A 15,700-nucleotide genomic window follows, 5' to 3' on the forward strand; every position below is an offset into this window, starting at 1 on the left:
TGTGTGGGGGGGCTCATTTCCCCTGACAGTCCAGTTCCTTATCCACAGGTGCTCTAGACACAGATGTTCTCATGTTTGTACGGTGTTTGTACGGGCATAATTCATTTTCTACTCCCTGACTTTACGCTTACCCTTGAGGCTGGGCACATGGCCTTTGAACTCCTTTTACGCTTACCCTTGAGGCTGGGCACATGGCCTTTGAACTCCTTTTACGCTTACCCTTGAGGCTGGGCACATGGCCTTTGAACTCCTTTTACACTTACCCTTGAGGCTGGGCACATGGCCTTTGAACTCCTCGGGCCTGCAGCCCATCCTCTCAGACCAGGTACATTTGCTTGCTTGTAACACAGGGTAGTGTCTTCATGCCTGTCTTAGTGGCAGGGCTCGTCTATATATATAACCGGCCAGGTTGTGCATGACACGGTGGTGCCATGTTTAAGGAAGATAGCTCATTTCACATAACAGGTTCGTTTTGTATTATGGAAGTCTCACACACCGGTATGAAGGTGATTTGCTACAATGTCTCCATGTATTAAGATTCTCTGATGGGATGCTAGTGTCTTAAGGAAAGGTAGAGGTGCCTTTTGGGCCGGCAGAATCTTGGCAAAGGGGTGTGACAGGAGTGTGACAATAGTTGTCTCTCGAGTGGCTGGCAGCCTGGTGTGTGCAGAGTGGAAAGGGAGGTTGTTCAGCAGGGAGAAGGAGCAGGACTCAGGCTTTCCTGAGTTCATAGCCAGCCTGCCCAAGACTTACTGTGTGGTAGACCTGCGCTGTTCCCATTGAATTGTGAAAGCATTGCAGGAGGTTATTGATTCAGGCAACTCTAACACTGAGGGGCATCTTTCAATTGGTGTGATAAGATGCTGGCATATCTTAGTCTATTTATCCGTGTTTCTGTCTTTTTAGTGACATGTGAAGTGTTAGTGCTTCTTAAAATAGATGTTGAAGTACAGTGGAGAAATACAATAATAAAGCCCATTTCAGAGGATTGCTTTGAAGATTAAGTACACTTAGTGTGAGCCTTGTATGGTACTTGTCCACGGTAAGAGCTTGGTGAATTTAAACCTCCTCGTTGTCTACTTCATCCTTTTAAAATTTTAGTTCCAGCAAGTGTGATGGTGTCTTAGAGTTTCTATGACTGTGAAGAGACATCATGACCATGGCAGCACTTCTAGAAGGAAAACATTTAATTGGGGTGGCTTACAATTTCAGAGGTCCAGTCTGTTATCTTCGAGGCAGCGTGCAGGCAGACCTGGTGCTGGAGAAGGAGCGGAGAGTTCTACATCGTGATCTGCAGGAGAGGAAGCAACCGTGGGCCACACTGGGCATAGCTTGAGCACAGGAGAACTCAAAGTTCACATCCGCAGTGACACACCTCTTCCAACAAGGGTACACCTACTCCAGCAAGGCCACACCTCATAATAGTGTCACTACCCATGATGGCCATTTTCTTTCACACCAACCACAGATGGTAATGATGGTGGTGAGGATAATGATGACCATGGTTAACGATGACAATAGTGCTGGTATTATCAGTGGTGATGCTAGTGACCATGGCGATGCTGCTGCTGCTGCTGCTGCTGATAGTGGTCATGGAGATGATGCTGATGATGGCGGTAAAGGTAGTGATGTTGATGATGATAGTGGTCATGGCGATGATGCTGATGATGGCAGTAAAGGTAGTGATGTTGATGATGATAGTGGTCATGGAGATGATGCTGATGATGGCGGTAAAGGTAGTGATGTTGATGGTGATAGTGGTCGTGGTAATGATGATGATAGTGGTCGTGGTGATGATGCTGATGATGGCAGTAAAGGTAGTAATGATGATGATCGTGGTCATGGTGATGATGCTGATGATGGCGGTAAAGGTAATGATGATGATAGTGGTCGTGGCGATGATGCTGATGATGGCAGTAAAGGTAGTGATGATGATGACCGTGGTCATGGTGATGATGCTGATGATGACGGTAAAGGTAGTGATGTTGATGATGATATTGGTCATGGAGATGATGCTGATGATAGCGGTAAAGGTAATGATGATGATGCTGATGATGGCAGTAAAGGTAGTGATGATGATGATGATGATCGTGGTCATGGGGATGATGCTGATGATGGTGGTAAAGGTAGTGATGATGATGATGATAGTGGTCATGGAGATGCTGCTGCTGCTGCTGATGGTGGTCGTGGGGATGATGCTGATGATGGCGGTAAAGGTAGTGATGATGATGATGATGATCGTGGTCATGGTGATGATGTTTTGATGATGGTGACATTGGTGGTGATCGTGGTGACAGTGGTGATAACAATGGAATATATACACAGGTGGTTAAAGGCTCGTCAGAGTAAACGGAATGAAGGAAGCCATCCTACCCCGACTTTCTTCCCTTAAAGATGAAGGAAGGGTGGGAACTGGAGAGATGTAGCTCAGTGGTTGAGAGCGCTTGATGCTCTTTCTCGTCTGTTCCCAGGCCTACTGTCTGTTCCCAGGACCCACAGGGCGGCTCACAGCCATCTGTAATCCAGTCCCAGGGGACCCGGTGTCCTCTCTGACCTATGAGGGCGCCGCATGCAGGTGGGGTGCATACCGTGTACATATATGCAGAATACTGTACATAAAACAAAGTAAAGAAAGGTGGTGTTCATGAGACTTGATGCATCAGGCGGAAGGGGTGTGACATCGCTCACAGCTGCACCACGTGACACTTTATTCGTTGTGTAGGATATCACAGCAGTCTGGTTTTGAGTTGTTAAAGGGCTGCCACTCCTATTTGGGAGCTGCTAGCTTCTATGGATTTAGTAACTTAGGGACACGTGAAAAGCAGAAAAACAAAAACTGTAAGGGCATTCTTGCCATCTCTTTTCCCAAGATAGACAATTCAGCAGGGGCGTGGCTCTGGCTTTGAACTCCTTTGCAGTTAATATGTCCAAATAAAAGATAGTTGGAGAGTAGGGAGGGTGATTTATGCTAATCAGGGAGCAGAAGTGAGAGATTTTTAAAAGTACAGTCTCTATATGGAGTGATTTAATAACCTAGCAATGTAGCATCTTGTCTTCTTGTGGTTACTGATAAATGCTTAAGCGTTTCGCAGTCATTAATTCATCTAAGTGATGGGTTCTTAATGGGTCTCCATTGTTATTATTACTCAGAGGAAGAAGCTGGGCCGTTGAGGCTGTGGCTACAGCTCATGAGCGGAGGCAGCGTGAAATGTCCTGGGAGATTTGGGCTATGCACCTAGTAATCCAGAATCTGAGTTTCTACGCCAGTTCCCAGAGATGCGGGTTTAGCATTAACTGCACCTTGCCTGTGCCTCTGGGAGCTGTGGTCCTCCTGTGTGGGCCTCTGGTGTGTCCCTGCCACTCTGTCATCAGCATCGCCGAACTTTCCACCTTGTTTGACCCTTCCAATGAAGACTTTTGTCTGTTACTTTTTTGGTGGTAGTTCCCATTTTTTTTTTTTTTTTGGGTTGCTTTAGTCCTCATCAAATCTTGCTGATGTCTGTTCACGGCCTTCTACCCTTCCACTTGCTATTTCCCTGCTTCTAGAAGAGTCCTGGGGGGTGATGGGTGGTTGAGTCATGGCTGCTTCCGCTGTGAAATCCTGGGTCTTACATAGCTCTCTGCCTTGGCTGACTCCCTTGCCTCTGTTGTGGTAGAGAGTGATGCCTTGTTGCTTTCAGTGGCTTACATTCATCTTCCCTGCTGCTCCTTTTGACACTGGGCTGGGTGTCAGAGCCCAGGCTCCCACAGGGCTGGCTGTCGGAGCCCAGGCTCTACACTAACCGCATTGACTGGGGTGAACTGGTGGAACCCAGACCCCTGCTGACTCTGGTCACACTGGGTAGGACAGTGGAGTCCAGGCTTGCTGGTGTCTCTGCTGCTGTGTCAGGGCCAGCCAGGGTTACAAGGGCTGATGGATCTTAGTGCTTGTCCTCCTGTGGTGCTTTCGTGGAGAGCTGCTGTGGGCTTTATGGCTGGATGTTGGTGAGAGCCCTGGTCCCCTCTCGACTTCTGAATGTGGGGTGTGGCCAGGGCCAGGGCTTCCTGAGGTGCTTGGCTGTGGTGGCGTACACAGCGCCTGTTTTGCTTGGTAGCCCTCACTTGTTCTTTGGGTGGAAAAGAGGCCTTGACCGTAGCTTCCAGGTCTGTGAGCTCTGCGGCTCCAGGCTCCTTGCAGGAGGGTTGACGAAACCGGAAGCAGCGTGCCAATGCTTTGCTGTTCTCCAGGCCCCACGTTTGTGAGCTGGCTGCCTCAGTGAGTCTTGTCTGCAGCGCCCTGAGCTTTTAGCTCGTGGGAAGACAGTTCATCTACCCCGTCTGTCTGCGACTCAGTGCAGCAGCTTTTGGAATGGCAAGTGTGCCCTGGCTGCCTCTGCTGAAGGTGTACGTTCCTGCAGGATCGGCAGGGCAGGGCCGCTCCCGTATCCCCTCCCCAGCTTCTGCGTCTCCTCAGTGTGCCTTGGGCCTCTCACCTGCCCCCAGCTGGCCTCCATTTCAGTCTCTTTCATGTGGATAAAATCAATTTCAGGAGTTCAGAGTCCAGGGTGTTGAGAAGGTGCCAGCAGCTGTCACCCTCTCGTCAGGGACTGGGTTGTCAGAGTCTGGCCTCATTAGGCTGATAGACTCTAGCAGAGGAGCATGTCAGCCTTGCAGTGCCCTGCAGGAGAGTGTAGCATGTAGAAATTAGCCATGTACTGTGGCCCCAGGCATGTGTGCATGTCTGCCTCCCGAGAGTTGTGAATCCTGCTCTACTCAGGCTTCACGCACACTCAGGCTCGCAGACAGAGGTATTCTGTGCCTTCTGGCCTTTTATGTGTTGACTTAGAAAGATTTTAGTCCTGCCCACAGATGTAAAGGCAGTCTGAGGGAAGCCAGGGCTGCTGACACCCTGTCCTGAGCAACTTCACAAAATGGTTGGAGCAGCGGCTCTCAACCTTCCCAGTGCCGCAACTGTTTAATACAGTTGCGCATCTGTGGTGACCCCAACCATAAATTTATTTTGTTGGTGCTTAGTAGCTGTAATTGTGCTGTTGTTATGAATCATCATGTAAAACAACACACACAGGCTGAGAATCACTGGCTTAGGCAGTCACAATCTCTAAAGCCGTTTCTGTAAGGAAGAGTGTTGTGAGATTTTAACCAGGGTTAACCCACCTACTGTCCACCATGTCAGTGGAATCCAGTGTCTCGTCTGCCTTTCCCCACACTGTGTGTGGCGTTGGAGTGAGCATGGGGCCCTGAAGGACAGGAAAGGTTCCTACTGATAGGAGGCAGACCGTCCTTGTTGTCTGTCTGTGATACGCAGTAGGTCTGAAGGAGATGGACCGGGACACCCGGTGGTTCTGTTCCCTCTCATGCTGTTACTTCCGTAGTAGACAGCCTCTTCAGGATAGGGGCTAGAGTAAGGGCCGAGACCAAAGTCGCCAGAACCCAGGGTCCCCAGGGCAGATAGGCCAGAGGCCCACAGAGTTCAGAAATGAGGAACTATTCTTGCCAGCATCTCAAGGGTTTCCTCTAACAGTGCAGAGTAGCTGCCTCCAGCCAGTAGATAACTCAGGGGAATTGCGTGCTCACACTCCAGACTGCTGTGGGTCTCCTTGTTCTGAGCATGTCATTTTCTCTGAGGTCTTTTGTTAAGGAGGAGAGCATAGTAATTGGACCCCAAAACGCACCCAAATTATCGCTTCTTCATCAGATCTAGCTGACAACATAATTATGACTATATTTCAGGATATGAGATACGCTTTTTCATATCTGACCACTGTAGAAATCAAAGTGGCTCTCCTGTGGTTATTTTGGTATATTCATAATCTTTAGCATCTGGGTGGTACAGCATGGTACAGCACTCCCTTTTTAAATGCTTCGACATTTTGCTGTTCATGCATGGCTTTAAAAACATCTCCAAGGAGTGCCCTGTCATTTCTATGCTGGAGGCCTGTGTTCAAGAGGGCATGCCCTGTGCTTTGTTCTGGGTGTCCGGGGCAGGCGGTTATTGCAGACACAGTTACGTTTTCAGTAGCGGAGCAGAGGCCCTCACCTGCCTGCCCTCTGCTGCTCGTTTCCAGTCAGGAGCACTGCCCTGCCAGGCGTGCGTTTCTTCCCTGCAGCCCTGGGTCTCAGGCCCTCACGTCCCTTCTCTGTCCCTGACGGACCTCTTTAGTGGTCTCCTCTATCATGCCGGCACCCTCCCTCCCCCATTTTCTCTGTCTCCTCGTGCAGTTCCGGCTGTTTCCTGGTACAGTAGGTGAAAAGTTCCCCCATTCTCAGAGGACAGTATGGTGGGCCAGGTGGAGCTCAGCAGGGAAGGACTTGAGGGGACAGGTGCAGCCTTGTGAGTGAGGGACTGGGAGCTCTCCTTCTGTTTGGCGCCTGCTGGGTTCTGCCTCCTGCTCCCCCCCCCGCCCCCCATGGCTGAGAAGCCTCTGGTCTTGTTGTTTTCCTCCCTGAACCCTGTCTTATGGCCACACTGCTTGGTCAAGCCCGCATTTATGTGAGTGGCCCTGGGTCCTCACTCAGAATTGCGGTGTAGTCCACTACTCAACAGCTAAACGTGCAGAGGGGACCTGGGAGGCTCATGCTAATTAATAGCAGATGGCTGAGGTAGGTGTCACCCTAGGGTACCAAGGCCCTCTCTGGTGCTGTCATACGAGAAGTCGTCATTTATTTAGTCTTCGCATGATGCTTACAGGACTGAGGAGACCCTGCAATAGCTCTGCAGTCCCTAGATATTCTCCCCTGCTAAATGTCACAAGATTCTCAGTCTACTGAGAGCATCTGTGAAATGATATTAGACTAGTCAACACAATTGTTGAGACGTTACACCATTGCAGACTGTAAGAAATGGCCTAGATTCATCTTGGTAATGCCCAAATCAGATCAGGGCTCGTCCATGGCCTGTGGGTGATATGTTAACTTGGTGCTATGTGCGCTTAAGTTTGTTTGAGACTCCAATGGCTTCAGTCCTGTAGTATTTTAGCTATAACTTGGTGGAGCTCGACTCACACTTTGTGGAGACACATATCCATGTCAAAATCAGGTATCAGGCTGAGGTGATTAATACTCTCCATTTGACAGGTCCTAGGATCACCAGCACATGCCTCTGATGGATAATCTAGGTCCTGTTAATCTAAGTGGGAAGACCCATTCTACCTATAAGAGAGACCATTCCGTGGGCTGGGGTCCATGCCGAATAAAAAGGAGAAGGTGAACCCTCTTTGCTTCCTGATTGGCAGTATGACCAGCTGCCTCCAGCCTCTGCCAGCCTGTGTTTTCCTCCAGGGAGGATCGTGAGCCCCTTAAACTGTGAGACAAGGCCTTGGAGCATGGTGGGATAACCTGGTGTCTGTTGCCAAGGAGGCCGTTGACCTCCTCTGCCACCCAGCGAGTACTTTATAGTATTTAGGGATGCGAGTTCAAAACTTAACCTGGGTCGGCCTGATCGCAAACCATGGTCTTTTATATCAAATCAGTCTCTCCGTTTCAGTAAACATGTAAGAATGCCAACAACAAGAAAGTCTCCCTCTTAGTGGCTTTGGATTCTAAATATATTTGGTATGTATTTGCAATTATTTTCTCAAACTCAAAAAGGAGTTCTTTCTCCTCCGTATGTCTTCTTACCTAATATAACATTAGGAACAAGAGGAATTATTAGTTTGTGGTGAAAAGTGATGGTGTTTTAGGTGGGGATTAAGTGGCACGGAGGAGCTGGTCTTCCAGTCATCGTGAGGGTCTTAGCTCCTGGCAAGTGCCTCCTGGTCAAGCTTCCCTTGCATCTGGTCTGAGGGGATTTGGCTGGGATATTGGGTGATTCCCCAGTGTGCTTCTCCCTTCTTCCGAGGCAGGGCAGGGGTTAACCTGTACACCACGGTTGTGTGTTTCCGTTGACTGTGCTTTTCTGGAGTCTGGGTGCTGGATGGATTTGGATCACAGGGAAGTCCATGCGGGTCTCTTCTAGAGAAAGACTTGAAATCCTGAAAACAGAAATTTCTTCTCATCACGGCCACCTGGGTGGGGCACCTGCAAAGGGAACATAGCCTGCGGACACTGTACATGTTGATTCTGTTTTTTGTTTTGTTTTGTTTTTGGCTCTTTGTAGTAATCATTGTTTATGTGACAGAGAAATAATATTTTATGTGTTTTTTTTTTCTTACAGAAAATACCGCCATCTTCATGTGTAAATGCTGTAATCTTTTCTCACCAAAGCAGTCAGAGCTCCTGACTCATGTTTCCGAGAAGCATGGTGAAGAAGGGGTCAGCGCGGATGACGTCATCATTCCTCTCAGGCCCCTGAGCACTCCGGAAGCCCCCAACCCAAGCAAGGGCGGTGGAGATGGTGAGGACAGCAGGCGTGCTGGACAGGGTCTTGGGATACAGGGACACGGGACACGGGACACGCTAGCTTGCTGTGAGGAGCGCCCTCTGCTTCATGGACACAGAGAAACTTAGAACATCCACCTGGGCCACAATATTGTCTAAATGCAGATCTTGTGGAAGATCAGATATATGCGTGTGTGTGTGTGTGTGTGTGTGTGTGTGTGTGTGTGTGTGTGTGTGCATGTGTGCATATATATGTGTATATTCATATGTATATATGTGTATGTATTTATATATGTATATATGTGTATGTGTTTATGTATGTGTGTATATTTATATGTGTGTATGTATGTTTGTATGCATGTGTATGCATGATGTGTGTGCATGTGTGTATATATGTATGTGTGTGTATATATGTGTATGCATGTGTGTGTATATGTATATATGCTCATGTATTTATATATATGTGTATGTGTTTATGTATGTGTGTATATTTATATGTGTGTATGTATGTTTGTATGCATGTGTATGCATGATGTGTGTGCATGTGTGTATATATGTATGTGTGTATATATGTGTATGCATGTGTGTGTATATGTATATATGCTCATGTATTTATATATATGTGTATGTGTTTATGTATGTGTGTATATTTATATGTGTGTATGTATGTTTGTATGCATGTGTATGCATGATGTGTGTGCATGTGTGTATATATGTATGTGTGTATATATGTGTATGCATGTGTGTGTATATGTATATATGCTCATGTATTTATATATATGTGTATGTGTTTATGTATGTGTATATATTTATATGTGTGTATGTATGTTTGTATGCATGTGTATGTATGATGTGTGTGCATGTGTGTGTATATATGTATGTGTGTATGTATGTATGAGGCAGGTTCCAGTGGGATAAAAACTGGCCCCAAATAACTGTGGAGTGAGTTCAGCTTTGGCGCTCACCAGCTGGATTATTTAAAGCGAATGAAGTTTCTTTTCTAGGCCTCACTTTAGTTTTTGGAGAAATGAAGACAAATACTCATACTAAGTCAGAGAACGCACCTCCTGCACCTAGGGCCCTGAATAGATGAGGATGAACGGAGGTGCTGCCATACACTATCAACACATCACTGTGATCTCGAAAACAAGTGTCTCCAAAGCTGGGTTATAAACCTAAAGGGAGGCTCAGAGTATGAATCTCGGAGTCACACAGGGTCCTCCAGGTTCGCAGTCAGTGGGCAGAGTGAGGCACATCTGTCTGTAGCTGCTGCGCCTCCATTCCTGAATGACACCAGCTACAGCAGAGCTGTAGGCATACAGAGCCATCCAGGCACTGTAATTAGGTCCCCGCAGGCGATAAGGAGCAGATCCAGCACAGGAGGAACAGCTGCAAATGAGACTTAGAAGAATTCCCCATAAAACCCTCTACAGATGAGGAAGGGCGGCAGCCAGCCTCTTGAGTAGAAGCCGGGCTGGGTGGTAAATGACCCATCGAGGGCTTCATTAGCCGCTCTCATCAGAGTTGCTTCCTACCTGGGAAAATTCAGACTGGCATTCAGAACAGTCTGGCTTATCCATCACCTGTCTGACACTGTTAACAAGGAGAGACTCCAGACAAAAACTGTTTGGTTAATAAGTCCCTCTGGCCAAGGCCTAGGGTGCGGGAGAAATATATCTGGCAGATGATTAAGTTGTTGAGAAGACAGAAAGTTTTACTAGTTGCGGTTTGTGTCGCATGATGAGAAACTAAGCAAATGCAGCACCCGAATGGGCGAAGGAAGAGGAGGGTTTGCTGCTGGCCTGTGCCTGCGCCTGCGCTTGCCTGCGCCTGCCTCCATCTCCGAAGGCTTCGGGGCACACTGTCCTCTCTCCCACAGAAGAGCCGGTCAGGGGAACATCATCCAGAGTCACTTCTCAACCTTTCTGGGCTCTGAGGACCCATCTCTCCCCAGCACAGGGAGCCTCAGTCCTGACCCCAGGGAGGACTGGGGAAGAGGCCATCTGCAGGAGTGCTCACTTGCTGAGTGAGGCTTCCCGCCAGGAGACCTCCAGTTAAGAACCGCCTCGACTGGGTCGAACAGACAAGAGCTCAGGGAAATGGGCGGTTTCTTTATCAAACTCGCCTGGCAGATAGGAGTCAGTGAGTTAACATGGCCAGCAAGTGAGAGAGCGTAGCTCTCGCAGAGGTTTTCATTCTTCGCCAGTGTTGCTTGAGGTGAAACGGGACTTGAATCAGACAGAGAACAAGTTTACATCTGTTTCTTTTGTCAACAAGAACTAGGAAAACGAGTGTGCTTCCAGGGAGTTCTGTGTGTGTGTCGTGAGTGTGTGTTCTGACTTCTGCCCTTCCCTCATTACCGAAAGGTGTCAGTACCCACTCAGGACTTCTCACCTTCCTCATGATAGGACCCGTCTTTCGCCCTGGACCCCCAACACTTCCATCATGCCTGCCTCCCCCTTTTATCACCCGAGCTGTAGGCTCTGGGGAGCCAGCTATTGACAGAAGCAGAGCTCAGCCTTCTGCCTTGGGAAGCTAGCTCCTCGGAGACAGTTTGTCCTGCTCACTTACGCATACTCCTTGGCCTTCATCAGTTTGGGTTGGCTTGGCCACATGTTGGGTTAGAGCCCCTCCCTCTGGGCTCTGGGACCCCACTCTTGGGTCAAGTCTGCCCTCCCTGGTCGTGTCTGTGGTGCCTTCTCTCACTTTTCCCGATAACGATGGCATTGGGACATTCCTCTCCTGGGGACAGTGCCCCAGCACAGGGCCGGGTACACTGAGTCCTCTTACTCAAGGGCCAGAAGAATGTGTTACCTTTAGAAATGGTTGCCTTCTGTTTTTTTGACGTTGGCTTTGCCGCCTTCCCTTGTGCCTTAGAGGATGGGTCCCACCCCACCTGTCACTTCTCAGGAAACATCACTAGTGATCAGCAGAATATAAATTAAAGTGATACATAACTGAAAAAATTTCAGTGCCTAATTGGTGAAAGCTCTCAAGCATATAATAGTATTCCTGGTCGATATGAGTGTGGGAAAATAGAAGCTTCTAGATCCTGGCAAAATGTGAGCGGGAAAACTGTTTCAGAGAGCATTCTGATAGAAGCCTTTAACATTCTAAGGAGCACACCCTCTCTCTGCCCAAGCACAGTCTGAATAAATACAGAGTATGCAGTGTTTGGGGTGCATTGTCTATAAGTTGGGGAGAAGAGATCGGCTGCCCAGAAGAGTTGAGTTACATATTTTCTGTAGAAGAAAATAACACACAGACACAAAAAGAACCAGGAGGAATCCTAATAATGCGTGGGTCATGCTTGAACTTTTCTAAGCTGAGCATGCGTGAGCTTTTCTCCATGCCTTTATGTTCACTTCAGTGTTTTCCCGCTTTTGTTCCTTTCTATGCATTTCAAGTTCTTTATGACCTGTTTTTCAGTCCACTAATTCTATTTTTACTTACCTTTTTTTTTTTGAGTTAAAACTGACATAAAATTTTACCATATTAATAACCTTGGAGCATAAATTTCCATGCTTTTAAGCATCGTAAACTATGTACACTATTACAATTACCCAATTCTAGAACATTCTCATTACCACAAAGCAAAACTAAACCAGCACTCATAGTTTCCTTTCTTCTTATGCCCTGGAGCTCACTGACTGACCTTGTGTCCCTGTGGATGTCCATGCTCTGTATGTTTCATAACAACAGGAGTCATGAAGCATGGCCTTCTGTGTCTGGCTCCTCTCACCTCATGTGCTTTTTTTTCAAGATTTATCCATGTTGGTAGCATGTGCCAGTTCACTCCTTTTCATGAATGAGTGGCATTTCAGAGCATGGATGTGCTCTACTTCGTTGGGTCATTCATTGCTAATGGACATTCAGTCTGTTTTGACTTTCTGGCTACTGTAAATAATGCTTCTATGATTATTAATGTGCAGGTTTGCACATGAATGCATTTCCATTTCTTTTGAGTATACACCTAAGAATGGGATGGCTGGGTTATATGACTCTGTGTTTAAACTTCTTGAGTGTGTGTGTGTGTGTGTGTGTGTGTGTCTGTCTGTGTGCACGTGGAGGTCACAGTACACAGTAGGATGTTAATCGTTTCCCTCTCACTCCCTGTTTTATAGTTTTGAGCCAGGCCTCTCATTGTGAACTCAGTGGTTAGGCAGCCTGGCCAGTAAACCCTCAGGATCCACCTGTCTCCACCTTTTATTACATATGCAGCATAGTGAGAGATTAGCAACTATGACATAATATAGACCATTTAAGACTTTGATGGTCTCTTATAAAATCGCCAGCAAGGCTAATCTTATACTTTGGGGCAGTTATCATGTAAAATGAAGATTACTTCAACAGAAACACTGTGATACCTGCATAGTTGCCCTCGTGACCCAGATGGCCACGGAATGACCGACAGGTATGTAGTATGTGTGTGAGAATGTGATCGTTAGGCTGTGGGTTTGTTTAGTTCTGGACTTGTTCATTTGGTGTGTATCAGGGTTGATCATGGAACTGCTATGCTGAGGAAGGTCTGTAGCACGGGCAGGGAGTCTCCCCACTGAGCTGCCTTGCTGTGTCATTGTCATACATGCATACATGTGTATGTATGCTTTTGTATATAACTTACCTTTGACTTAAATTATTCTCTAGTACATTTTGTCCTTTTCTCTTGTATTTAGTAGAATATCGATTGCTTGTATATTTTAATTTTGAAAAGTAATTCCTAAGATTTAATTAAAACCAGGCTCTTACAATGAAAAAACTTCCCCCAGAGTCTGTCATTAGGAGCCCGCATTTCTGTTTGTGAGAGCCCACAAAGGCTGAAGCTTGTCCAGGCTTAGCTTCTGTCTAAGGTGTAATTCACGATTCATTTTAACTGGAGAAATATTGAGTAGTAATTGATTTATTGTTTTTCTTTCCCTTCATAACATGAAGGTTACTAAATCCTTTGGTGTGTTTGATAGCCCTTTAATCGTCTTTGCTCACAGAGGATGTGGCCTACAGAATGACCTTTCCTTTTTCCCCCTTCCAGTCAAGTCTCTGGCTGTGATCTAAGCTGTGATCCTGAAAACAAAATTGTCAAATGGGTCAAGTTCATTCTCCCTGGTGTGTGTGTGTGTGTGTGTGTGTGTGTGTGTGTGTGTGTGTGTGTGTGACTGATACATAGTTTGGGGTATGATACATAGTATGTGTGTGATTGTGATATGTGGTTTGTTTTGTGTTTGTGTGCACATGTGTGCATGCGTGTGTGTGCATGTGTTGGTGTACTCATGTGCATGGAGAGCTGGGTCATTGTACTCATCTAATGATGAAGCCTTCCAAGAGCCCTGTTTGGGCTGTTTTGTCCCCCTCTCCCCCTTTGTAGACCCCTCAGTAGCATCTCCTTCCGTTTCCTTTTCATCCTTCCCTTCCTTTCCACTTCTGTACCCACTCCCCATTGGCCACGGGTGGCTTTGTGCCTGGTTCTATGCCAGGCGCTGAGGGGTCCCAGGAGCTGGGCCTCACTGGTGGATGATAAGTAGCTAAGAGGTACTGTGACTGCAGTGGCCGAGAGCTTTTGGGGTGCTAAGTTTGGGCCGCTGAAGTCGGGATCATACGCTCTGACTTGAAGGTAAAAGAAGGCTTCCCAGGGAAGTGATATAAAATCTTTAGGCCTGTTTTGTTGTCTCTTACGGACATTTTAAACAGATAGTGTTTTGCTGTAACATAGTAGCGAAATTCACTGACTTAAGACAGTTCAGTTCAAATCTCACCTTGGCAGTGACCCTGCTTCCCAGTAACTAATTGTTGCAAGTGTCAGTGATCTTTTTTTTAAACCCATGAATTTTATTTATCTTGTCATATATGTATACAACAGTGTGTATACACATGTACCACACATGTGCGGTTACCAATAGAAACCAGAAAAGGACATCAGATTCCATGGCATTGGAGTCACAGGCTTTTGCTAGTAAACAAACTTGGCCTCTCTCTAAGAAGTTGCAAATGAGAGCTCTTAACCCTGGAGCCGTCTCTCCGCCCTGCCTCAGTGTTCCTGGCTGTGTAATGGAATAGTGCAGAAGGAGCACCTGTGAAGTGCCCAGCCCGATGCCTGTGGTGAACCTGCGTCCACGTTATTCACTGTGAGTGTCACCGTGTGGCCGATAAACGTGCAGGGGGTGAACAGCGTCGGCCTTTGACCTCTGGTGCCTCAGCTGTGCTGTAGGACAGGGCACAGTCTTTCCCTGCAGAGGGGCATGGCATTGTTCAGAAGCCTAACAGGCGTACGCTCCCTGGCTTCTGATAAATAATTCATTGTCTCCCCTCTTGCTTCCTGGGCTTCGGAAATAAATGTCAGGAAGATCAACTGTCAGGGTCCTGCAGCATGTTAGTCTTTCCAGATTTTCCCAGGTCTGGAGCTGTTGTGAGTAGAGACCAAGCTGCCATGGGAGAGCGCGGGGAAACTAGTTATCCAAGATGCAGCCATAATAAAACCAGTGTGACCTTAATTCTACATTGGTTTCTTGGCGCGTGAGCTATTTTCAAATGAAAGAGTCAAGGAAGAACATACACGGAGTCACAGTGAACAGGAATGCACACACATCTAGGAGTCACATTATCTAACGATGGCCGGCTTGGGAAGGTAGTAATTCCTTAACGAGGATGTTGCAGCCAAGAAATGTTAAGGCTGTGGTGGGAGAAGAAACATTTGCCATCCTGTCAGTCACTCTGAGTACACTGCCACATTTATAACAGAGGCTCCGTCAGTGGACTCTGTTCTGTGCCTAGAAACTTGCGCTTCAGGGAGGACTGAATCTGGGCTGTCTGACTCAAAGGCATTTTCTCTGCTCTGCACATCGGGTCCATCCAGATGTTTACAGCTGGCCGTCATCAGCCATCCCCAGGGTAAAGTTTGTGTGAGAGAGCTAGGGCAGCGCACTCCAGCTCTGTGTGCTCAGCTAATGGTTCTGCAAAAAGAGCCAAGCCTTGGGGACCTCTGGCTCTTTTGTTTGTTTCCTACAGAGTGAGTTGCGTCCGGTATACACATCTCACAAAGTTTTTATAACAATAAAACGAGAGAACAACTGGAAAAGAGCCTCACAAGCTTGAGTGGTCTACAAAGAAATGGCTTACATTATTAAATGTTTTATTTTGGGGGTTTTGACAGGGTCTTTGGCCTTGGATCTACAAGGGTTATTATTATTTTTTTTTATAACAAAGAGAGTTGAATTTAAGGGCTCAGATATACCATGGCTCTAGTGTAGATGACCACTGCACTCTACCCCTTTCTTTTGTTGGAAAATTAGAACACTATCCTCACACAGTGGTTATTTTTTTACTTACCTGCTTACTCCTCTCCAGTTCTGTTTAAGATCCAGTGAGAACCAGGAATTAAAAGGTAGCACAA

The 15,700-nt window shown here is 47.0% G+C and overlaps 1 protein-coding gene across 1 annotated transcript in view; it reads left to right on the top strand.

The window, feature by feature from the left end:
• Nucleotides 1–15,700, top strand: part of Zfat (zinc finger and AT-hook domain containing) — a 154,345-nt gene that overhangs the window by 19,986 nt on the left and 118,659 nt on the right. The window contains exon 2 of the mRNA XM_051202514.1: nucleotides 8,153–8,332. Coding sequence (XP_051058471.1) covers nucleotides 8,153–8,332 — 180 coding nt within the window. The remainder of the gene's footprint in view (nucleotides 1–8,152; nucleotides 8,333–15,700) is intronic.

This window comes from Phodopus roborovskii, unplaced genomic scaffold (assembly GCF_943737965.1).
Source record: "Phodopus roborovskii unplaced genomic scaffold, PHOROB, whole genome shotgun sequence".
Taxonomy (NCBI): domain Eukaryota; kingdom Metazoa; phylum Chordata; class Mammalia; order Rodentia; family Cricetidae; genus Phodopus; species Phodopus roborovskii.